Below are 26,135 nucleotides of genomic sequence, written 5' to 3'. Positions count from 1 at the left end.
AGAGAGAAGGTATAATGAGAGAGAAAGTATAATAATAAAATGAGAAGAAAGAAAACATGATGAAAGAGAATAAAAAGAGAAAAAGTGATATGAAAAAATATTACGAGTATTTTCGTCTAAAACTTAATTTTTATTTTCATTTCTATCAACATTCAAAAGAAGATGTGAGTTTCATCAATACCTAAATTTTAAAATTTTATTTTATTTTACTTTAATCAACCAAATATAAAATTTAGAAATAAATTTATTTCCTTATTCTCAAATCATGAGGTCAAACGATTAATACAGGATCAAAACTGTCACAGTGACAAATAAAAACTTTCCAGTGTTTAAACTTATAGAAATTTACCAATATTTTTTCCTCCATCAAAATCACGAGGAACTGCAGCATGGCATCAGTTTGAATGGCAGTGACAGTACTGAAAGCTTCCATGCATAGTCTCTCGCATCAGTTATGGCACTATAACTGCTCACCTTTTGACGCAGCTCTGCCCGAATTTAATTCTTCAATTTCTCTCGCCTTCTTAAATCACCCCCATCTACCCCTTCTCCGCAACATTATTCACTGAACAACAGTGGGCGAGCCACTGGAGAATCCACCAATGGAGGTTTGGAGAGGCAAAGCTGGTGCAGCCATGAATCTGGCTTTTGTTGCTGCTGTGTTGGCTACAATTGTGAAAGCCTCTGTAGGGCAAGGGCTGGTCCCTGGTGTCATGATCTTTGGAGACTCCGTCGTCGATGCTGGTAACAACAACAACCTCGCCACTCTTGTCAGGGCCAACTTCCCCCCTTATGGAAGAGATTTTACCCAGCACACGCCAACGGGAAGGTTTTGCAATGGCAAGCTTGCAACTGACTTCACCGGTACAGAACCACCCTTTACTATTGTCCCAAAAAATGTTTGTCCATGAAGAACATGTACTTTCTATTTGTGATCGCCATGAATCGAACAATCCTTCTATGGACAGAAGAAGTTGCTAGTTTTAACCTTTCTTTTATTTCCATGCAGTTGAGAACCTCGGATTCACTTCGTATCCACCAGCCTACCTCAGCAATGAAGCTACCGGAAACAATATCTTGAATGGTGCCAACTTTGCCTCTGCTGCGTCTGGATACTTGAACAGCACTGCAAACCTTTATGTTAGTGCTTTCAGACTTCCTTTCTTGTGGATTCCATAGCTAGTTTAATGGTTCTCATGAGAAAATGGCTCTCCATTGGCAGCAAGCAATCCCTCTAACCCAGCAGGTGCAGTACTACAAGGAATACCAGTCCAAGGTGGAAAAAATTGCCGGGAGAGAAAGAGCAAGATCCCTCTTCAGCGGTTCCATCTACATTCTCAGCTCTGGAAATAGTGATTACATCCAGAACTACTACATAAATCCTTTGCTCGGTGGAACCTACACCCCTGATCAGTTCTCTGACTTGCTGGTGCAATCTTTTACCAGTTTCATTCAGGTGCAGTCTCTGCAAAACTTCACAAAGTTACTCGTATGATCGCATAACAAAGAAGCATTTACATAGACATTTGCCTCAAGGATCAACATGCATACAAAAAAGAAGTCAAAAATAATCTACATACTGCATCATTTTTACCAACTCCTATTTCTTCATACAAGTATCAGACAGGCATTGAGAGGTATTGTTTTCTTGAAATAAATTGTCAGTTCAACTTATTAACAAGGAGATTAAGAGTTATTGTTTTCTTGAAAGAACAATTCAGATGGTCACCAACCTTTGCATACAATTATAGCTACCATATAAAACCCTGATTCTTTCAGCTTACAGGCATTTATGAATCATTCATCGCTCATGACACTGATAATGAACTATTGCGTGAATCAGAGTGTGTACAATTTAGGAGCACGTAGGGTCGGTGTGACATCTCTACCACCAATGGGTTGCCTTCCAGCAGCAATTACTTTGTTTGGTGGTGGCAATAATGGCTGCGTGACACGACTCAATAACGATGCAGTTGCTTTCAACAAGAAGATCAACATGGCCGCTGAATCTCTGAAAAGAAGTCATGGTGATCTGAGGCTAGTCATCTTTGACATCTATAAGCCTCTCCTGGACTTGATCAACAATCCTGGGAACAGTGGTACGCGCACCTTGAAAATGTTTTGGAGCACATTTCCATTATTTAATTCACTAAAAAGTATGCAAAAAGTTTCATTGACAAATTACTAACAATCATGTTGATTTGGCCCCAAGGTTTCTTTGAGTCAAGGAGAGCTTGCTGTGGCACAGGGACAATTGAGACATCACTTCTTTGCAATACAAGAGCACCAGGGACATGCAGCAATGCCACTGGCTATGTGTTTTGGGATAGTTTCCATCCCTCAGAGGCTGCTAATAGGGTCTTGTCTGATGCTCTACTGCTCCAAGGCATTGATCTCATCTCATAAGAAATGCATGCAAGCTTTTCGCTTCTATCAAGAATCTACTTTAGTTTCTAGTGAAGCTCATCCAGAACTACTCAATTTAGCTTTCTTGTAGCATTGTTTGTTGAAGTGGTCGTCTTAACCACTATTCTCAGAGTTATTCAGCTTTATCAGAGCTTTGTTGTGTTTGTCTTAGAAGGTGGTTAGCTTGACCGCTATTATTAGATTTGAGCTACTATTGCTTGCTAGTCTAATGATTTTGCTGGTCAATATATGCCAACCATCATAATCAACTTGGGTTTAATTCCCACTAGGCAAGAACAAGCTCTTGTGCTAGCCAAATAATCAAAACTTGTCTGTTTCCACACAGGCTCTCTAGATTCCACAACTTGAACTTGCGTTATTAATCTACTTGAAAGCAAAATTAGAATGAGAAGTCTTATGCTAGAACAAAGAAAAAAAGTCCTACCAGCAGAAGAAAACCATAATGCCCTTTGAATAACCAAGAGAGCAACAATATTGCGACAACAAAAACGAACAGAGGGCACCAGAGCTCCAAGCTTAGTATGCATAAATGACACAGTATCAATCATTCCAGTTACTTATTTGTTAACAATTTCTAAGCTCAGAGTGAAAGATGAAAGACCAAGGGAACATTTAAAGAAACTTTGAGATGCATTTGCACATGGACTAACTTCATGGCATTTGTGTTTATCTAATTTTCTTTTACAGATTTGCATTCTAAACAGAGAAGAGTACAATGTAGTAAAAATCAAGCACAAGACATTTTTAAGGATTATGTCATCTTGTGATACAAGTGAATTAATTTTCTAAAAATAACTAATGTTAGTTTTAAAACTCGATCATAGGTTCCCATTTGTTAAAGAGCTCTTTGCCAATACATTGTGAAATTTCACGTGCTTACAAAAATTAAAAAGATACTTGAGAGCTTGCAAAAGATTTTATTGTCATGCTGTAGTGTGAATAGATAGGATGAACAAGAGGGCATACGAAGTCAAGGCTAACTGGAGGAGAATATAAACTCATTAAAAGATGTGTCAAGAGATTAAATTCAGTTTTCCAAACAATAACCATCATGAACAGCTGATAGTCAAATTCACGCATCAGCGTGATCATGATCAAATTCTTGATAGATTCAAAACTACATATGAAAATAGATGGAAAATGATATAATCAACTCATAAAATATAATATTATTTAGACACTCTTAATAATGACCCTAAAAATTAGAAAAAAAGTTCATTCTAACTACCAGATTCTAGCCCTTTAGGACTGCCCTTCCGTGAATCACCAGAAGCTCTCAGTCTGCATGTCGAAATTGAAACAGCCATTTGCTGACTTCTACCTTAATTATTAATGCACTGCCAGAAGTGTTGAAAAGAAAACAACTTTAATGTCAAGTATCAAGTATGTAAGAACTCCAACATTGAAAATTCATATATCCTGGAAAACTTTTCAGTGATACTGCACGCATCAGTAGACAGTAGTAATGGCATTACCAGTGAGGCAGCAGTTCTTGCAGCAGGCCAACAGCGGCTTCAGATACCAGTCCCATGCTTGAAGGCGTGAGGCCTCATAATAACCTCTGACTGGCCTGAGAGCAATAATATTGCCTGTGTTGAATGTTATACCTAAACAAGGATGAGCAAAGGTAATTAGCTATTTCCATCGATTGGAACTAGAAACTTGTGTTTATAAAATGTTGAGGTGGACTGGTGGGAACAGCAAAGAGATGACAAGCTTGAGTGATACTGATCCAAATCCCTTCAAGGACAGAACCACAGCTTGTGCAGGAGCTGGAGGTGGTGCCTGATGAACTGCAGCACAGAAAGTAGTTGAAATTCAAATCTCTTCGTGTATTATAAATAAAAGCAAGAAACAATTGATGCATCCACTAGAGCCAGTTAATACAGAGCAAGTACAGCCATTAACCATGATTTGGACAGACATTCATATTACCACGACAAATTAGCTATAGAAATATGAAGGAAGAGTTTTAACAGCTGCAAAGACCTCCTGCAAGTGTAGATGTAGTTTATACCGGCTAGAGTTTTTGAGAATTGTAAAGGGTTGATCAGAATAATGAAACTTTGAAGTGAAACCTAATGGAGTAGGGAATTTCTGATCAGCTGATTGAAGTGTTCTAAATGATGGTTGAGACGGTCACCTAGGCACTGCATAGGTGAGAGGGGGCATCAACTGCTCCGCCTCAGGCTGATGTGGTGCCTTAAATAGTAACTCACCTCTTTCCGTCACTGTCGCACCTGGAACCACCGCTACTATCGCCATTTCGCTACCGTGAGGCGTCCGGACGCGTCACGCGAGGTTGGATGCGTCGTCCAAGCTTGGAGACGGGCCAGAAGCGTTGCTCGAGCCCGACGATGGGCCTAGACTCATCGCTTGGGCCTGGAGGCATCACCCGCGCCCGGTGACAAGCTTGGATGCGTCACCCGGGCCCGACGACACGTCGAACTCATCACAAGGTACGCGGGTAAGTTGTAAATTAGAGTTTAATTAAACAACTTTAGGTTAATAACCTTAATCAACTATGATTAGGATAATTTAAATATACTTAATTAAAGCCAAATAAAATTATCTCATTGATATATTGTTGAGACCTTTAGCAATGGATCGCGTAATGGGACGGTTTACCGGTTGATTGGCAGGATCAGTCTTCGTCTTCTTGGTTTTACGACCTTGACAGCCTATGGTGGTAGGGGGATTTGAGGCTCAAGGAAATTAGAGAACCTCTCGATCTATAGATTTGATTTCTTTTTGTACACTGAATGATAATCTTTATTGCATTATTCCAGCCATTTAAATACAACTAGGACGTTCCTTCCCGACCAAGGAAGAATGCAACCACTAAATAAGAAAGGTTATTCTTACCAAAAATAAAAAGATACTAGACTCAATTCTACTTGAAATAAAAGATACTTGACTCAAATAAAAATAATTACTATAAATTATTATGACTGAATCAATTCTCTTAATATGAACCATTCTTTCTAAATCTGCCGTGCGTGTATCTCATGTATTTGATGAGCTCCAAATTCTCTTTTGTTGCATGGGCTCGGTCCATAACATTACTCCTTCCGAGAAACGGGTTTGTCCGCAAACACGAATGATGGGTAACATTCCATGATAGCCACTACGTCTTCCCATGAAGCCTTGGCAGGGGATGAGCCCTCCCAATGAACCAAAATTTGGGAGCGTCCACAGCGTGAGCGATAGTTGAGAACCGCCAAAGGAGAAGGAATGTAATCTTTCTTGATGTATGGGTGGAAGAGTGGGGAAGCTAGGGAGGCTGCCGTGATATTTCGTCAAAGTGGACACATGAAAAACTGGGTGGAGCTTGGCGTGGTCTAGAAATTGGAGTTTGTAAGCGATGTGACCCACGCGATCAATGATTTTAAAAGGCCCATAAAAGTGAGTAGACAACTCTGAACGGTTCTTGAATGCCAAACTTATTTGGCAATAAGGCTTAAGCTTTAACAATACCATATCTCCTATCATAAACTGTACCTCCTGATGGGATGAATCATATTGAAGCTTCATGCGATTTTGGGCAGCAAGAAGGTTTTCCCATAGATTCTTTAGAAGTAGCTCCCGAATTTATAGCTCCTAATCTACTGATTCAATATGAGAAATACCAACCAAATATGATAATAGGCGTGGAGGTGATCCCCCAAACACGACCTCGAAGGGAGTGTAGCCTTGAGGGACATGTGATAGCCAGTATTGTAACAAAATTCTCCCCAAAAGATCCAATATACCCATTTCTTTGGAAATTCTCTCCTGAAGCAACGCAAATACATCTCAATTACCTTGTTTAGGGCTTCGGTCTGGCCATCCGATTGTGGATGGTAAGCGACAAGAAACAAAGTTGTGTCCCACTAAGGCGAAATAGTTCATTCCAGAAAGAACTAGTGAAGGTTGCATCACGATCATTGACGATGGTTTCTCGAAGACCGTGAAGTTTAAAAATCTTATCAAAGACAACTTGAGCCACCCTAACAGTCATGTATGGGTGTGATAAAGGGATGAAATGGGCATACTTAGAGAAGCGATCCACAACAACAAACAATTCAGTTTCACCCTGAGATAGAAGCAACCCGTCAATAAAATCCATAGAAATGTCCGACCACACTTGGTGAGGTCCACTTTATTGCATTAGCAGATTGGACATTCACACACAAACATGTGAACCTGCTGTTTCATTTCGGGCCAGTAGAAATCTCGTGTAATTCAATATAATGTCTTCTGATATCCTTCGTAAAACTAATCATGTATCATGGATAGTATTTTAGAAGTGAGAAGAGATGCAGCAGAGAGTTAGATTATGCCTTTGCAGAATAAAAGTCCTTTCTTGTATTCCATGCGACCTTCAGCTCACTGTGACCCCTGAATAAGGTACAAAATTTATGGGAAAGTAGAGTATTCAGATTGGATGCCCTTTGTTAAATTCAATTTAGGCATGGAGATGGCGGTCAAGTGTCCATTATTGTTGTCACGACGTGAAAGTGCATCCGCTGCCACATTGTTTTGGTCTGCTCGATATTAGATGATAAATCAAAACCTAGCAACTTACTAATCCAGCGTTGTTGAGGCGAGGTGGTAATCTGCGGTTCCAATAAAAATTTTAGACTGTAAACCAAAGATAAGCATGCCAATGACGTATAGCTTTGGCTAATCCGATGAGCTCTTTTTCATAAGCAGGGAGCTTCTTGTGTCATTGGGCCAAGGGACAACTAAAGCAAACAATGGGACCTTCTTGCTGGAGAATTGCACCAATCCCCATATCTGAGGCATCACAATCCACCACAAATGGCTTCGAGAAATCGGGCAAGGCAAGTACTGATGTGGAAGTAAGGGCGATCTTTAGCTTTTGGAATGCCAATTCCGCCGTCTCATTCCATTCAAAAGAGTTCCTTCACAAGAAGCCAGTTAGAAGGGATGCCAGCACTTCATGTTGTTGGACGAATTTACAGTAGTACCCAATGAGCCCCAGAAAACCATGAAGGGCATGAAGAATAGTGGGTTGTGGGCAACGGAAGACTGCTTTAATTTTGCCATTATTGACGGCTACCCTGAATGAGAAATGATATGACCAAGATAGATGATTTCCGTCCGAGCAAATAAACACTTAGAATTTGTTAGGAAGAGGTGTTGCTGCTGTAATATTCCAAAAATGAGCTGCAACTGGTGGAGATGTTCCTCCCAAGAAGCACCCTAAACCAGTATATCATCAAAGAAAACTAGTACAAATTTCCTCATAAAATCGCCAAAGATATTATTCATGAGCTTGAAAAGTTGAGGGGGTGTTGGTGAGCCCAAAGGGCATTACTACGAACTCAAAATGGCTGAGGTGAGTGCGAAAAGTTGTCATGGGAATGCTGGCCAGTTCCATTTGGATTTGGTGATATCTGAATATGAGGTCCGACTTAGTAAAATAAAAAGATCCATGTAATTCGTCAAGCAATTCATTGATCACGGTGATAAGAAACTTATCTTTGATTGTCTTTTCATCGAGAGCCCTATAATCCACAAAAAAGTGTCATATGTCGTTTGTTTTTTTTTTTTGTCGGTAAATCCGGTTAAGAGAAAGGAGATGTGCTTTGTCGAATTAGGCCCTCAGCAATCATATCATTGCATTGACGCTTGATTTCATCTTTCTGCACATAGGGGTATCTATAAGGACGCACCACGATGGAGTTGGTACCTTGTTCAAGTAAAATTTTGTGGCAACACTTGCGGAAAGGTGGAAAGCCGCTGGGTTCCTCAAAAATTACAGTATACTTTTCTAAAATATGCCGTAGTTGTTTTTCATGAACTTTTGGAAGGGTTGCTGTTGTGAGAGAGGCACTTCTGCTATTACAGTAGCACCCGATCTTTATAAATAAATGGTGTTGTCAGTGTGTTGAAAGCTCATGCGCATCTGGGAGAAATCCCAAAGGATGGGACCAAGGGTGCGAAGCAGTTGACTCCCAACACTACTCTAATGTCCCGCAATGGTAGAATGAAGAATTCTACATTAAATTTGTGATCACCCAAATGGATTAGGACATTGTAGTAGAACCCAAGGCATTGTAGTCGTCGCCCATTAGCTATTGCCACCCAGAGCACAAGAAGTTTGTTAATAGGTAAGCCCATGATGGATGCAAGTGCTGAATTTAGAAAGAAATGAGTACTTCCTAAGTCGATGAGGACCAACAAGGGGATGTGGTTAATTCATCCTGGAATCTGCATGGTTTGGGGAGTGCGGGTGCCGATGATCGCATTGGGAGAAATTTCAACATCCTTGATGTGGTTCTGTTCATCAGAATCTTTAATCCCTCAAGCAAAAAAAAAAGACGTTTGCAATAGTGACCAAGAGTGTAAAGTTCGTCGCAATTAAAACAAAGGCCCTTGGCACATTGTGTCGGTGTAATCAGCCTCTAGGGTTTCGATGTTTGACAATATACTAATGTTGGGTCGGGTTGACTAAGGTTTAATCCAAACAGGACTTGATATTTGGAAGAGAGAAGTCTAGTCAGGACTAAATGACTAAAAAGGGTAAGTTCTGATCGAAGTTTAGGCAGGTGAGAAGTTTACTAAGTGACTAATCCTATATGGAAGCCTTGGTGAGTGAAGCTAGATGGTGGAGGCCCTGGTGAGTGAAGCCAGACCCTGGTGAATGAAGCCAGACCCTAGTGAGTGAAGTTAGGTGCTGAAACTCCTGGTGAGTGAAGCCAGACAATAGAAGTCCTAGTCAGTAGCTAGGCGACCCTAGGGGGATGAAATCTTAGGTAATAAGAAGTCTTAGAGGAGTAAACTCCAACCATATGCGACCGACTGATTTCCGGTCGATCGCGTGTGGTCAACCGGACCAGCGAATTCTTAATACTGCTAACATTGTTTTACCTTACTATTTTATATCTATTGTGCTAACTCAGTGTTGTAGGTAAGTCTTAGTAGATCAGATTGATCAGACACTAAGCAGGACTAGAGAAAGTCCAAACAGCTCTAGAGGACCAGATATTTAGCAGGTAAGTGAGGTCAATACTGGAGGAGAAAGATCCAGTGAGGAGACATTTCCTGTTAAGGGAACCGTAGGCGCTGGTCCAACTTAGATCCATTTTGAAAGTCAAAGTTGAGATCATGATTAGATCCTGATCTCGGTAAGACATGATCTAAGTCATAAATTTATTTTATTCATGTACTAACACTATTTTGCAAGGTATCTTTTATATTTGGATTAACATGTTTTGCAGGAGCTAAAATACACAAATTAGCCTCGGTTGAATAGTGCTCAAGGCACCTTGGAGTTGACTGGAGGCGCCTCAGAACTGAATGGAAGCGCCCTGGATAGGGCAGAGCCACTCTCGCGCGGATAAAGTTTGAGGATAGAGTTTCACTGCGGGAAAGCACCTCGAAGAGCATTGGAGGCGCCTCAGAGCACATTGGAGGTGTCTCGGAGCACATTGGAGGCACCCTCGCGCGGATAAAGATCAAAGGTTGCGGATCGGATAAGCGCTGGAGGAGCCTTGGACCCTTGGAGGCGCCTCCAACAGTGTTTAAAAGAAGCATTCGACCAACCTTCAAGATATGACAATTTCCACTGCGCTTCAAGCTCTGCAATAACGATACCTGCTGTATTCAAGCCTCAACGACGCAAGAATGACACGACGTCAGTACGTGCTCAAACGAGTCTAGACTTAGGTAACGTGTAGTTATTGCTTTATATTACTCTCTCTTTCTTTTTGAATATTATATTCTAAGGTTGGTAGTCTTGTTACTAACCTATCTTTTGTATATAAGTGATTTGATAATGAATTACCCATCGGAAAGGTGCAAAGGACCTGAGCCTTGGAATAGGAGTTACTGAATGCTCTGAGCCAAGTAAAACCGAACGTGTATTGCTTTCTTACTTTGTTAGTTTTATTCCGCTGCGCATTTGTCGATAAAAAGCCGAAAAAGACTCATTTGAAAAATACATGTGATTCACCCCCCTCTCTCATGTGCATCAATCCTACACATCGAATACACGTGATTCACCCCTCTCTCTCATGTGCATCGATCCTACACATCGTTCTTTTATTTCTGCCCGATTTAATCGTTTGATAAATGGTTGCTTCAGTGGTAGGACAAGGGCGCACCGCAGTGTGACGGTCGATTCAAATCGTTTAGAGCAGTGTTTATAAAAACGAGCAAACTCATAGTAGAAGTGAGATCTTCTGGGTGGCGAAGTTTGTCTTCCACAGTGATGTGATATTGGAGGCCAGTAATGAATATTTGCACTTCTTGTTTTGAGGTTAAGGAACTCGCTCGTGTTTCCAATTGTTCAAACTTTCGCCGATAGTCTTCCACGGATCCTGATTGTTGAAGTTTTGCAAGCTTGTCCAATTTGTTGTTGCAAATAGGTGGCCCAGACCTTAGATTACACAGATCTTTGAATTTCTCCCATTGAATATGAGATTGATCATGTTCGAGTTTGATGAACCATTATTGGCCATCTCCCTTACGACGAAACGCGGCTAAGCCCACCTTTTCTTCCTTTGAAGTGTGTTGACGGTGAAAAAAATGGTCGCGTCGATTAAACCATCCCAAAGGATCAGACTAACCTGTTGATACAGTCTGACCTGGCTGTTGTTTTGATGTTGACACTGATTTAGTTTGTATCAGATATTAATTAAACTCAGAATGACTACTGATCGAGGTTGATCAGTTGGGAGGGAAAGTCCTGGTGAATGAAGCCAGGCAAGGGAAATCCAGATGGGTCAAGCTTGACCAGACATCTGGTGGAAAGTCCAAGCAGGGAGCTTGGCACGGGAAAAGTCCAAGTATGGTGACTTGGCACGGAATGGTCAGAGAGGGCTCGGTAACTCGTTCTCTGGACCGGACGAAGTCGGAGAGGGCTCGGTAGCTCGTTCTCCGGATTAGGTCGGAGAGGGCTCGGTAGCTCGTTCTCTGGACCGGACGAAGTCGGAGAGGGCTCGGTAGCTCGTTCTCCGGACCAGGTCGAGAGGGCTAGCTCGTTCTCGGACCGGACGAAGTCGAGAGGGCTCGGTAGCTCATTCTCGTGACCAATCCTAGTATCACATAGGCGTGGATCGGTCCAATGCACCGATCCAAAGGAGATTTGATTGCACGACGGCACGCACCGGCCGATGAAACTAGTTTCCGATCGGTGACCGATCGAAATACTCGAGCACATCGAGTAATCTGATCGGCCTGAGACCGATCGTGAGATGATGTCGCGAAGGAAAAGGCGGGGATCGGTCCGTGGACCGATCCATACGCACTCGATCGGTCGGACCGATCAGGACATATCCTGATCGGTCTTGGGACCGATCGTGACGATCTTAGAGTGCGAGGAACCGACTCATTAAGCCTCGATCGGTCCGGGCATCGATCCCGATCGGTCTTCACGACCGATCGGACATCAAAGCTGTGGATCGGTCCGCCGACCGATCCACCAGTCTGCACACACCGTCAGGTTCTGCTGGTTTCTGATTCGTTTGAACTAATCAACTTCTGCTGTGAGCTTTATGTGGTGCAGGTTGCAGGTTCCATTCCAGTGCTTAATTTCAAATTAAGCCTCATCAAAGAAATAAGACAGAGCTTACTTTCTTCTGTGTATCACTGCGATGAGGGAAGATTGAGCATCAACGGATACTGATGCTAACAGACTGCAATCTCTGTTCGCGATCAGCTTGACTCCTGTGGGTTGGTTGGAGCTCAGAAGACACCAGCAAGACCAAAGATGGTATTGGTGTGAGTTCAGAGAACTAGCTGAGGAGGAAGAGTGATTGGCGATGCTTGTGTTTACAGCAGAGATTCGACGCAGAGTTTCTGCAGAAAAAGAGCAGAGGCATAAGAAGAGAGACGAGGAAGCAAGGAATAGAGCTCTCGGTTGATTGTGTGAAATAAGCTGTGTTGTGCTTTGTGCTTGAAGAGAGGCTGTATTCTTGTGTTCCTGCTTGTGCTTATTCTTCGCTGATTGTGGCTGTGAGTTTCCTTTGATCATTTCACTTGAGCCACTACTGTAAGTCTTGTGCTTAATTTCTTACTGCTGTTAAAGACTTTGTGGAGAGGTTACTCCTCCGAGAAGGAGAATCCTTTAACCGGATAGCTTCCGGGGTGTGATCTATCGGAAGATCAAGGGATCGTCCACCTTACGGACACGCCGAGGAGTAGGGGCAAGTTATCCCCGAACCTCGTAAATCTCTGAGTTAGTGTGCTGTGTTCTCTCTTTGTTTTAGTTTTCTAATTCCGCTGTGCTAACAAAGTTCTTGAAGAAATTTGTGTTTAGTATTTTTCAAAGAGGCTATTCACCCCCCCCTCTAGCCATCTAAGATCCTAACATAACCATCATAACGTGACAAATTCAATTTCGAACATCGAGATATATATGAGGATCCCTCATGGCCACGGTACCTTTTCAAGCAGTGCCCTTGTGGTTCAGGATGATTGTTGCTCTCTTCACCTCAATGACTATTGTGCGAGTGTAGCTTAGAAAAGTCTTTCGACAATTCCTCTAGTTGAGTATGGATAAGTTGCTGCCATTTTTCATTGGCAGCTTTGTCCTCCTGGTAGATTTTGAAAAACTCATCAAAACATTGTTGAAGTGTTTGTGAGTCACCCATTACAACACCCATTACGACGGGCTCTGATAATAATTTATTGAGACCCTTTGCTATGGATCACATAATGGGATGATTTACTGGCTGGTCGATAGGACCAATCATCTTCTTGGTTTTATGACCTTCACATCCTATGGTGGTAGGGGGATTTGAGGCTTGAGGAAATTAGAGAACCTCTCGATCTATGGATTTGATTTCTTTTTGTAAACTCAGTGATAATCTTTATTGTGTTATTCTAGTAATTTAAATACAACTATGACGTTCCTTCCCGATGAAGGAAGAAAACAACCACTGAATAAAAAAGGTTTATTCTTACCAAAAATAAAACGATACTAGACTCGATTCTACTTAAAATAAAAGATACTTGACTCAAATAAAATCAATTACTATAAATTACTATAGCTGAATCAATTCTCTTAATATGCACACTTCTTTCTAAATATATTGTGCGTGTATTTCTTGTATTTGATGGGATCCCGATTCTCTTTTGCTGCATGGGCTCGATCCATTAACATTATATATATATATAGGGAATTTACCCTGCACACCCATCGTGGGCAACCACGGTGGGTGCCCCTCACATGAAAAATGGTCGGGGCGTCCAAAAGTGATCCAGGTGCTTGAGAGGGGCGCCCACTGTGTTGCCCAAGGTGGGTGTGCAAGGTATCAATACCCCAAAAGAATGTTACCATGTACACTTTTATGTGAGCGACTATGAGCGACATCCAACGTAGGCGATCTGATGGGGTAAAAACCCAAGTTTTTATTTTTCTCTCTCATTTACATGCAACAATTTTTCTCTCTTTTCTATTAAATTAAAATAAAATTATTTTATCTCTCTTTTGATTGCATGTAACAATCGTGCTGATTTTTAAAAAACAACACCACCTTAATGTTGAATTTTAAAAACTAGCACCAAGGTGTTACTGATATTTAAAAATCAGCACCCAGCACCACCTTGGTGTTGAAAACCAGCACCAAGGTGGTGCTGGTTTCTATTAACCAACACTTTTTACAAAGATGGTATTGAAGCACCAAGGTGGTGTTGGGTGCTAGTTTTAGGGTTTAGGATGTTGGTATTTAAAAACCAGCGCCAAGTGGTGTTGGGTGCTAGTTTTAGGGTTTAGGGTGTTGGTTTCTACAAACCAGCATCATCAATACCACCTTGGTGCTGGTTTCTACGAACCAATACTAGGTGTTGGTTTCTACAAACCAGCAACACCTTGGTGTTGGTGGTGATACCACCTTAGAAACCAACACCAAGGTGGTGCTAGTTTCCAATAACAGCTTACTACTAGTTTTTAAAAATTAGCACCAAGGTGGTGGTGTTTTTTAAAAATCAGCACATAGTGATTGTTGCATGCAATCAAAGGAGAGAGAAGAAAGTGGTTGCATGCAGATGAAAGAGGAATTAAAAAAAATTAGGTCTTGACCGTGTTAAGTGCCCACATCGAATGTCACCCACAATCGCTCGTATAAGGATATGTAGACTATCATTTTTTTTCTCTCTCTCACTATATATATTATTTTTAAATATTTAGATTAACTTTTTAATTAACATATTTTATTAAAATTAAATATTATAATGAATAATAATTATTTATAATTATTATGTATAAAAAATAGTAAAAAAATTCAACCACCTAGGCCGCCAAGGCAGTAGGAGTTTACTGATCACCATCGTCTACTGTCATTTACAACACTAGCTGATTCATTTACAAATATTGAAGATATTAGAATATTAGAGTTATTGGCTTACCAATGCATATGGCTAATAGTCTTAGCTGTGAAAAACATGTATTCATAAAATGACAATAAAACAAGCAATAGGACTTCGGTGAAGGCATCAATGATTGTGAGGTAACAAGTAACAATAGTATGGTAAGATACGGTAAATTAAATAATAAGTGTTATTGGAGAAATAACCTTAGAAAATTTTCTAGGTTTTTTTTTTTTAAAAAATTGGGATTTAAACAGAGTTTCTATGACAGATTTAAGGGGATGAATTTATTGCTCTAAGAGAAAGATTGTTTGGATTATCACCAAAGTGGAGTTAATTGATCAAATAACCTATGTATATATATAATAAAACCTAAGTTTCCTATTCTTATTTCCTCGATTCATTTCCCCAACCGATCCCTATCCTCCCTTCTCCTCATCGTTGCCTTTCCCGTCACGCGTAGCACTTGATCGCCACCGACGCCGCTTCACTAGCGGGGCCGCCATCGCCGGAAGAAAGGATCAACGCAAGGGGGACTAAGGCAACCCTCCTTCTCACTCGCGAACCGTCCTTTCCCCTCTTTGTCGCGGGACACCACAATCTGCATCGCCGACATTATCGATCGCCGGCATCGGTTGTGGCATAGTCGACAGTCGCCACTCTTCCGACCACGAGTAGGCATGATGTGTCGTTTATCATGTTCCCTTTTCCTGTTTGACCGCCGCCACAGTTTGTCATCAGATCGGCACGTTTTGGATTGCAGATTCATAGCTACGGTGATTCCATCCTATACTGAATTTCGGCCACCATGGTAGGCCGATGATCCCTGAGGCGATGAGGGTTGCTGGACAGATTCACCATTGCCGGAGAAAGAACCAAGTTACGTGCCATAGAGGTAATGAAATATGTAGGTTACGGATTTTGAATGCTAGATTCCTGTTTAGGGTTCTAATTCGTGTAAGAATCTAAAATATGGAAGGGAAAGTGGTGGTTGATTGGGTTGGTTGTTATCGTAAGGTTGAGAGGTGTGTTTCCTGGCAAAGGGATTTTGGTAAGATAACTTGAAACTGTTCCGTTACGATTTCGGGGGCAAATTCATGATTAGTAAACCCTAATCTAATAAGCTTATGGTATGATTAAGGTTAATTGAGGGTTAAACCTAATCTGATGGAGTGAATGGATTAATTGGGGTTAATGTAAGGTTAACTTTGAGTTAATCGATGGATTGGCGGAATTGAAGGTAAACCTTAATGAGGGTTAATGAATGATAGTGTTATTTGGGTTTCTTTTTCCCTAAATGGTTTGAGATTGGATTTAGCTAAATGTTGCATATCTAATTAGCTAAATAACGTGTAATGATATAGGACTCTGATTAGACACGAGCATTTCAATGTGGGATTTGTTTAGCACGATCTACAGATAAAGGCGGGTACTTCTTCCTTGACCTCTATAGTTCATTGAACTTAGTGCATGATTTTTAATTGATGGATTAGGTTGCTTTACCTTGAATCTACTCGTATTTATCCATTTTGATACTTGCGTGCTTGATCATAAATATAATCCAGTTATTTCTGATACAGTTTTGGTTTTGGATATCTATACTCAATAGTGTATATACATGTAGAGTATGTACTATAGGAGATACCTTGTTGATTGAGTTAACATGTTGATTATGCATATCATATTGAGTGTACACATATTTAATATGTACTATAGGAGTTACCATGTTAATTGTCTATTTACATGTTGTGTGCGCACACTTGACTGGTGTGTACTATTGGTGGAATCATATTAATTATACCTATGTTGTGTATGCACACGTGTTTGGTGTGTACTAGTGTGATTATTAGAAGTATCATGATGATTATACATATGGGGTAGAGTGCAAACAGGTCTGGTATATACTATAGGTGTTGTTACTTACTGTATTTGTTGTTTAGTAGACACCTGATGGATCTACCTATACCTATGAATTTAGATGTTAGATGGATCATGCACCGGAGGTACTTATATTGATTATGTTACTGCATTGATGATGATTGTGTCTGTATCATGATTATTTACATCATGTCCATCATTGCACTTAAGCTGACAACCAAATGTCTCCCTTATGGTTGAGCGAGATGTTAGTTATATTTGTTATCCATTCAACCACTCAAGGGGAGTGGTAGCTTGGAGTTGGGTTCAGCTTATCCTAGTTGTACCCGCTCGGCCACTCTGAGTAGTGATAGCTGGAGTTGTGCAGATAGTGACTCTCCTTCTTATGTAGTTAGATAGCTACTCTGCATCCCGCCCGTCTCGGCCACATTGATGTAGTGGCAGCTTGGAGACGCAAGCAGTTGTTATAGTCCTGCCCACTCGACCACAATAATGTAGTGGTAACTTGGAGTGAAGTCTAGGAGTGACGCATACATGTATATGCATATGATGCGCGATGCATCTTTCAAAGATATATCTATATTTGTTTATGATCATTGCATTTGCTTGAAATATGATTATTGCATATGGTTGTCATGTTTCATATATGTTCATTTATCATACATGTATATGCTGTCGTTTATATTACTCAAGTGTTACGAGCAGATCTGTTGTTGATTCCTAGTGAGTTTACTGATCACTATACCGAGTGTGTATTAGATCCAAATTGGATATGTGCATTCATTATATCAGTTATGATTATGTACATTTAGTATGTCATATATGATCATGTTCTTATTTCCCTACTGAGACTGTATGCTCTGATTTCCATGTGTATGGAGTCGCTTGGAGATCCTGTCTGTCAGTCCCATGTCACATCGAGCGTCTTCTTCCACTATTACTTTTACTCGTATTATTAATTTTCAGATTTGTTCATGTATTGAATAACTTGTGTATAGATTTTTGGACTTATATCGTCCTTTTATTTTGTTATGTACTTATTGTGTTTAAGTCGTGCCGATACACAGTTTATCGTTTTGGTTTGGGTGACTTACCTTTTGTCTTCTGCTATGTTTTTGTTACAGTCATGTGTGCTGCTTATTATTCAACGTGGTTGTGTATAATACCAGCCGTGCAAGCTACTTATTATCCTGTGTGGTTGTATATGATTCCAACCGTGTGGGCTGTAGATTATTATACTTATATAGTCGTGTGGGCTGTAGATTATTATACTTATACAGCCGTGTGGGTATGTATCCAGGTTTCGTATATTATCATAAGAGAGAGATGTTATCCATTTGCTGGGCAGGGACTCCCTCAGGGTGTGACAATTTATTAGTATCAGAGTCTCAGGTTTACGAGGCCTATTTTTCGTATTTCGGATTTCATGATTTATTTTCTCGATGTGACTTTTCGAGTTTTGGGACTAAGTAATAGTAAAACATCTCCAAGCTACAGGAGGTAAATTTGTATAACTATTATCATGCATTTCTGCTGGTACTTGACTAGTTGTTTCTAGCATGTATGATATGTTTTGGGTCCGTTACTTTTTAAGTCCATCAAACCCTACTGGAGATTAGGGATTACAGTCTCAGGGGATCCCTCCTGCCATACTACCACCAGTACTAGCTTTTCATACTACCAGTTAGGCGAGAGTTAAAGTCACATACCCTTGTTGGTTTGGTCAGTAGAGGACTGGTTTACTCTTGTTAGTTCAGTCAGTAAAAGACCGATTTACTCTTGTTGGTTCGGTAGTAGAGGACCGACTTACTCTATTTAATGGAGATTCCAACCCTCGGGTTACTTGTGCTTGGTTAGATAACTTGGAAGACACAGCTGAGTACATGACTTGTAGAGACATAGAAATGACTGAATTAGCTATATACCATTGTTGTCTCGACCAATAGAGGATCAATGTATTCTATTCGCGGGGACTTTGACCATGGATTAGTCGTACCATGTTATATAACCTAAAAGGTACATTCAGATATATGATCCATAGTGAGGTGGAAAAGTGTAGAGTTAGCTACTTAACACTTACGAGATATACGCATTACTTGGGTGTATAACTTGGAGAGTACATTCGAATAATGACTTGTACTGATGTGAAATAAATGTAGTTACTTATCCTTTACGTGACCAGACACCACGTGAAGGAAGATGCAGAAGATGATTTTTGAGAACAAGGCATCACTTGATGATTATTTTAAGGTGTTTTGAGAGAGAGTACTTCTCTGCCTCCTTTGATAGCATAATGGTTTATAAGGTAATAGTCAGTCGACTCGCCTAACACTATTCCATGGGAGATCAGACTCATGGACCAATCGGATATGGTTAGATACCCTTAGTGATGCATAGAGATATATGACCGCAATGATGCGAAGAAGGTGGTGTTCGTTGAGTAACACCTATGAAATCCAACTGTTAGTGAAAATATCATAAGATGATCTTCGAGGAGAGAGCGTCGATCGATAGTTATTTTGACCAGTTATTAGTGATAGTGCTCCTCTACTATTGTGTGCATGGCTCATCACTAGAGGTTCCTGAATTTCAGGTGGAGCAATTGTAGTATGAAAGGTTACAAGACAATGGTTAGTCGACTCAATTAACATTGTTTCCATCAAGTAGCTCAGAACCTTAACCACATGATTATTTACTAAAAGTTTTGAAGTCTATTTAGATCAGAGTGTTCGACCTTTTGTCGATATTTCTCGGAGGATATTTATGGACACAATTTTGCAAGTTGTGGTAATACCCTCTTAATGGGTAGACTCTCAGTCAAGGGGTTAAGTGACCCTTTAGACTTTAGATTGTCATTCCTTTATGGTGGATATTTGAGTACCTAAAATGATGAGATTTAATATACTTCTTGGCATATACTAATTGGTCTCTTATTGTACTATACTAAACGATCGGATAAGGGTAGTAACCATGCAACCCCGGACCAACCATCTTTGGAATTCGTCAAGACTAAAAGAAAGAAGAGGCGCAAACGATTTACTTGGTTACAACCGGGGAGGTTGTTAATCCAAGGTAGTTGAAGCTCACTATCAAAGTCTCCTTCAGGCGGAGAAGCCTCTTACAACATTGATGGTCCAAACACATGATACTAAGATAAAGTAATATATGAGTATGATACTTAGTTATTATCCTTAGATGGGAATCTCTTAGTTGAGTAGTAAATTTATAAACCAAATTTTATTAGTGGGGGAAATGTAAGATACAACAAATTAAATAATAAGTGTTATTTGGAGAAATAACCTTGTGAAATTTTCTAGGAATTTTTAAAATTTTCGAGATTTGTACGGAGTTTGTATGACAAATTTAAGTGGATGAATTTCTTGGGCTAGGAGAAAGCATGTTTAGATTATCACCTAAGTGGGAGTTGATTGATAAAATAACCTAAGTTTCCTATTCTTATTTCCAAATTCATTTCTCTAGCCGATCCCTTTCCTCCCTTCTCATCACCACCTTTCCCTTTATGCGCAACACCCGATCGCCATCGATGCTGCTTCACCGTCGGGGGCCGCCATCGTCAGAAGGAAGGATCGATGCAAGGGGAACTAAGGCAACCCTCCTTCTCACTGGCGGACTGAGCAGAACCGCCACCATCGGGGGTCATCGCTTCCTTTCCCCTCTTTGCCGTGAGACACCACAACCCGCATTCGCTGACATCGTCGATCGCTGCACCGGTTGTGGCATAGCCGACAGTCGCCACTCTTCCATCCACAAGTAGGTATGATGTGCCGTTTATCCCTGTTCTCCTTTCCTGTTCGACTACCGCCACAGTTTGTCATCAGATCGACACGTTCTGGATTGCAGATTCATAGCTACGGTGATTCCATCTCGTACTGAATCCCGGTGCCGATCTAGATTGTAGATTCATAGTTATGGTGATTCCATCTCGTACTGGATCCCGACCACCACGGTAGGCCGGTGATCCCTGAGCCGGCGAGGGCTGATGGACAGATTCACCATTGCTGGAGAAAGAGCCAAGTTACGTGCCGTAGAGGTAATGAAATCTGTAGGTTACGGATTTTGAATGCCAGATTCCTGTTTAGGAATGATGCATATATGTGCATATGCATATGATGTATGGTGCATCTTTTAGAGATATATCTACATTTGTTTGTGATTGTTGCATTTGCTTGAGATATGATTATTGCATATGGTTGTTATGTTTCATACATGTTCATTTATCATACATGTATATGTATATGCTGTCGTTTATATTGCTCAGGTGTTACGAACAGATCTATTGTTGATCCCTAGTGAGTTTACTAATCACTATACCGAGTGCGTGTTAGATCCAAATTGGGTATGTGCATTCATTATGTCAATTATGATTATGTGCATTTAGTCTGTCATATATGATCATGTTCTTATTTTTCTATTGAGACTGCATACTTTGATCTCCATGTTTTGAATTGACCATGCATTGTCTACCGGACTCACCACCTCTTTCACTGGTTTCCATTTACTAGAGAGCAAGTAAAGGATTTATAGAGTCGTCTAGAGATCTTGTCTGCCAGCCCCATGTCACATTGAACATCTTCTTCTGCTATTGCTTTTACTCGCATTATTGGTTTTCAGATTTGTTCATGTATTGAATAACTTGTGTGTGGATTTTTTGACTTGTGGGTGTGGCGTCCTTTTATTTGGTTATGTACTTGTTGTGTTTAAATTATGCTGGCATGCATTTTGTCGTTTAGTTTGGGTGACCTACCTTTTATCTTTCGCTGTATTTTTATTACAACCGTGTGAGCTACTTATTATTCTGCGTGGTTGTGTATGATACAAGCCGCGTGGGCTGCTTATTATCCTGCATGGTTGTGTATGATTTCAGCTGTGTGGGCTGTAAGTTATTATACTTGTAGTGTGACTATGTATCCAGGTTTTGTATATTGTTATAAGGAGAGAGATGCTAACTGTTGGTCGGGCAGGGACTCCCTTGGGGCGTAATAAGTACAATACCTGGTACTTAGTGATGTAAACATCAGTGAACTGAGTGAAAATAAATACTAGGGATAGTGACATTATCTTACAAGTTCTAATAAAATGAATAAACAACTTTAAACAAAATTAATGTAAATGAATCGACGAAAATGGATCTAAAAGGTTAATATGAAAATAGCCAAAGTACAAATGAACATAAACTTGTAGTTAGGCATGAATAGTACATGAAACATGGCAATCATTACAAGAAGCAACAAACACAAACTTTACTACCATGATTGCACGAGGAGAATCATGAGGATGGGGATGAAAGGCCACTTACAGAAAGAGAGAAGATATGACCATCACTACACAACTTCACACCCTCAGTGAAGACGCTTTACATTGTCAAAAGACTAGGGACTAACTCCAATGGCAACTAGGATTTGGTTGAAGCCTCTAAAATTTTTCAGTAAATTGAAACTACCATATGCATTAGAAAACATAGCTTACTAAGTAGATGAAGCCCCATGAAACACTAAAGACTGAAGACGTGAAATTGTAGACCGAAATATGTGGATGTGATTTAAACTGTGCAGGAAGGCCAGATCTAGGAAAACAAAAACATGCCTCCCCTCAACCCAAAAACAATTCCATGTCCATAACCGATTAAAACTCCAATGGTTGACTTGATAATAAGGCAGAATTACAACTCAAGAGTTGAGACAACTTGACACAATAAGACATGATTCTGAAAAATAACTCAACCTTTAAGTGAAACTCCAGTGTCGGCTTGAGTTCTGATTCCAATAGAGGTTAGGGAAGACGTAAAGATACCTAAGAAGACTAATGCACGCACCATGTCAGTTGCAGTCCTGGTGAGTTGCCAATCATCGCCTCCTACTATAGAGGAGTAGAAAGCTAAAAAAATAACTCTTAAAACCTGAATTGATGCATATTTGATGCTCAATTCCAATTACTAAGTTGGGACTGCAAGCAAAAGCGCCAAGTCTGAAAGCAGATATATCTGTGAATTTATGGATACAAAATATCAGTTACAAGTTCATGCAATAACTGAGCTAATACAATTTCTCTATGTTTTTATATAATTCATACCAATTTTGTCCCATAGGTCTTTGAACAATGGTACACATTCTGTAACCTAGGTGACCTTGCTGAATTTCACTAAATTCTGTAAATGAACAACATGCACTTACATCAAAAGCAATTCCCTAAATAACCATGATGTTTTTTTTGACAAAGTTAGTACGCTTAGGATGAGTTAATATGATAGCCAAAGGACAGCATAAAACAAAGGGCTTACACTAGATCCCAAAGAGTAAAATCTTTTAATCAGCATTCAGCTAATTGGGAGTCAAAGCTCATCTCCAGCAATTGCAGTTGTCTGGCAGCATAAGTCTTGACTAGTCCATATAACCTCAGGAACTATGAGGAAACCCAGCTAGAACCTCCGCTCAGTGCCACACCTCTTTCCTCCATTAACCTCCTCACTCTCTCAGCCTCCTCAAACTTTCCAGCACTAGCATATATGCCGGCAAGCAACACAAAATTGCCTGCATTGTCTGGCTCAATCTCGAAAAGTTCTTTGGCAGCAATCTCAGCGAGCCCAACTTCTCCATAGCTGCGGCAAGCTCCAAGAAGTGCCCCCCAAGCCTTGACTGTGGCATTTCCCGGCATTCCCTTGATAACCTCATAAGCCTCCTTTAGTCTCCCTGCTCGGCTCAACAAGTCCACCAAACATGAGTAATGCTCGCTGGAGGCAACTAATCCATAGACCCCAGTCATGACCTCAAAATACTTCAAAGCATCATCTGCAAGGCCTGAATGGCTGCAGGCTTTCAGAATGCTGAGGAACATGATCTTATCTGGCCAGATGCTATCCAACTCCATTAGCTTAAACACCGACATTGCAGAAGCAGCATGCCCATGCAACGCATAGGCTGACACCATGGAAGTCGATGAAACTACATCCCTCTCCTCCATTTGTTCAAACACATTACGGGCATAGGATAAGCAACCACACCACGCATAAGCTTCAACTAGCCCGCTACCAAAGTGCAAATTTGGATGGATTAGATTCCTGAGGGCAAACCCATGAATCTCTTTGATAAAATTTGAGGCTCCAATGGCAATGACAGCAGGGAAAAGCGCCAAAATTGTGACCAGGTTGGGCTTTGTTCCAGCACTCTGCATCTTCCTACACAACTCAATGGCTCGAGATGGACCTGAAGCTCCACCAGATTCCGAAAGAGAAGCAATGATACAGTTGTACGAAGATTCCGTAGGCTGCACATCCATGAGCCCAAACAATTGGAGCGCACCGACGAGGTTGTTTGAGCGGCAGTATAGAGATATCATGGTGTTCCACACGATCACATTTCGTTGGGAGCAATCGTCGAACAACTTCCTCGCATCAGCCAAGGAGATACATTTACCAAAGCAATCGACCAGGGAAGAAGAAACATGCGGACTATGAAGGAGGCCGGACTTGGCGGCGCATGCGTGGATCGCACGCATGAATAGGGGAAGGCGAAGGGCAGCAGCAGATTTGAGCACAAGCGGCAAGACGTAAGGGTCGAGGTGGATGTGGGGTGAAGCAAACATCTTGGAGAACAGGGCAAGGGCTTGATGGTGCCTGCCTTGCTTCCCCTCAGATGCTAAAAGCTTGGTGTACGCTACTAACTGGCGGTGATTGTTTGGCCGCATCGAGGAAGAAGACGTCCGCTGCCAATGGAAAACTTGCTCGGTAGTCACCAGTCGCCAATCTAGAAATGCTTTAATTTGTAAAATAACAAATTTTTTAAAAAATGTAGACGTTCAAATTCTCCTTTTTCTTTTAGTTAATTTTCATTTGATACGGCCGTAAAGTAGGAAAAAATCTTCAATCATAATTTTAATTTTACATGTAATCTTCACCCATACAAAATTTTATTTTCGCATGCAAAGTTTTATTTGCTTCAACTCCCTATGCAAATATTGTGACCTAATTACCTCTTAAATTTTTTAGGTACAAAAGATCCAAAAATAAGTATAATTCCTCTTAAATTCAGCACTTTACATTAGAATCGAATATATTTTTTATTAAATTGAGTATTTTTTTTCCTGTTTTAATATAATTCCTCCTAAATTGAGCACATGTAAAAAAAAAAATCTAGTATATTTTCTATCCAATTAAGTATCATTTAAACAAAATTTAGTATATTTTCCATCCAATTGAGTATCATTTAAAGAAAAATCTAGTATATTCAAGTATATTTTCTATTAAAATTGTCCTTCATATTTTTTAGATATAAATAGTCTAAAAATAAGTATAATTCTTATTAAATTCAGCATTTTAAACTAGAATCGAGTATATTTTCTATTAAATTGAGTACGACTTTTTTCCTATTTAATATAATTCCTCGTAAATTCAGTACCATTTGAAAAAAATCTAGTATATTTTTTATCCAATTGAGTATCATTTAAAGAAAATTTAGTATATTTTCCATCCAATTGAGTACCATTTAAAGAAAATCTAGTATATTTTCCATCCAATTGAGTACCATTTAAAGAAAATCTAGTATATTTTCCATCCAATTGAGGTTAAAAAAGAATCATACTCAATTTGATAGAAAATATACTAGATTCTCGTTTAATGTACTGAATTTAAGAGGATTTATACTACTTTTTATACTTAAAATATCAAAGGCAATTAGGTAAGTATATTGACTAGGGAGTGAAAACAAAGAATTTTTCCAATGAGGAGTGCATGTAAAGTTTTGTCTGTCAATGAGGACTACATGTAAATTTTCCCTTGATACGGAGATCATAAAAAAGCCAACTAAAATCAAGTTGAGTAACTAAATCTTTAAAATAATTGTTTAATCCTAACTTTTTTCAGCTTGATTTATGCTAATTTTATTATTTAAATTTTTTATATTTTAAGCATTGATTATTAAAATTTATTTTTTTATTTAACATATTGATATAAATTTTATTCATAAATATTGATAATCAACTTTACAAAGATTAATAAACTGAATATATATATATATATATATATATATATATATATATATATATTTATATTTCAAATTTATTTATTTAATTTACCGAGTTATTCATATTTAGTCATATAATTAATATATGTCACCAATAGTCCTCTTTCTTCCTCACCAATCTATCAAGAGAAAAAATGACACGAATCTAGTTTAAATTAATTTATATTTTCCGACGACATGATCCTGCAGTAGCCAAATTTAAACAAAAATCTTCATTTTGACTGTGCTTTCAACCGACATCTCATGTATTCATTGCATCGTCGGCCCATTTGCGTCACACTTGAGAGAGATGGACCGGCATTGTTCGATGCTTCGAACAGGCTTTGAGTGCACGCTGATTTTGAGTATTTTTTTTAATAATAATTGTTCTCGATGAAATTTAATATGAGTATATAACACGACTTGTTTGTGTCGGTATAAAGTACGTACTATTGCTAGAGAATTAACACGTGCGAAGAGGACGGAGAATTAACC

The 26,135-nt window shown here is 39.8% G+C and overlaps 2 protein-coding genes across 8 annotated transcripts; one reads left to right on the top strand and one right to left on the bottom strand.

The window, feature by feature from the left end:
- Positions 1-226: 226 nt before the first annotated feature.
- Positions 227-24,405, bottom strand: LOC122037890 (putative pentatricopeptide repeat-containing protein At1g03510). Of its 7 annotated transcripts, none has more exons than XM_042597350.1 (7): positions 22,925-24,405; positions 22,717-22,792; positions 22,544-22,627; positions 22,369-22,446; positions 3,903-4,220; positions 3,656-3,764; positions 227-1,465 (listed from the first exon to the last, which is right to left on the bottom strand). In XM_042597350.1, exon 1 carries the CDS (start codon positions 24,325-24,327, stop codon positions 23,047-23,049), a length of 1,281 nt encoding a protein of 426 aa, XP_042453284.1. In that variant the 5' UTR covers positions 24,328-24,405; the 3' UTR covers positions 227-1,465; positions 3,656-3,764; positions 3,903-4,220; positions 22,369-22,446; positions 22,544-22,627; positions 22,717-22,792; positions 22,925-23,046. The 7 variants fall into 7 exon arrangements, with proteins under 7 accessions (XP_042453284.1, XP_042453283.1, XP_042453282.1 ...); XM_042597353.1 differs by lacking the exon at positions 227-1,465 and adding an exon at positions 2,648-2,790; XM_042597349.1 differs by having other exon boundaries at positions 22,369-22,627; positions 22,925-24,397.
- LOC122037891 (GDSL esterase/lipase At5g03810-like) lies at positions 603-2,675 on the top strand. Its single transcript, XM_042597356.1, has 5 exons — positions 603-864; positions 1,010-1,140; positions 1,223-1,456; positions 1,844-2,099; positions 2,213-2,675. Exons 1-5 carry the CDS (start codon positions 603-605, stop codon positions 2,404-2,406), a joined length of 1,077 nt encoding a protein of 358 aa, XP_042453290.1. The 3' UTR covers positions 2,407-2,675.
- Positions 24,406-26,135: the final 1,730 nt, after the last annotated feature.

The sequence above is a fragment of the Zingiber officinale genome, chromosome 1A (genome assembly GCF_018446385.1).
Source record: "Zingiber officinale cultivar Zhangliang chromosome 1A, Zo_v1.1, whole genome shotgun sequence".
In the NCBI taxonomy this organism is placed as follows: Eukaryota; Viridiplantae; Streptophyta; class Magnoliopsida; order Zingiberales; family Zingiberaceae; genus Zingiber; species Zingiber officinale.
The sequence above is the reverse complement of the archived record's forward strand: the minus strand, read 5'-3'. Positions and strand labels throughout refer to the sequence as shown.

Bases quoted from the DNA above. Each gene is read 5' to 3' on its own strand.
- LOC122037890 (XM_042597350.1), bottom strand. From the start codon at position 24,327: ATGCGGCCAAACAATCACCGCCAGTTAGTAGCGTACACCAAGCTTTTA.
- LOC122037891 (XM_042597356.1), top strand. From the start codon at position 603: ATGGAGGTTTGGAGAGGCAAAGCTGGTGCAGCCATGAATCTGGCTTTT. The intron at 1,457-1,843 runs GTGCAGTCTCTG...TGCGTGAATCAG, and splicing joins CTTTTACCAGTTTCATTCAG to AGTGTGTACAATTTAGGAGC. The intron at 2,100-2,212 runs GTACGCGCACCT...TTTGGCCCCAAG, and splicing joins CAACAATCCTGGGAACAGTG to GTTTCTTTGAGTCAAGGAGA.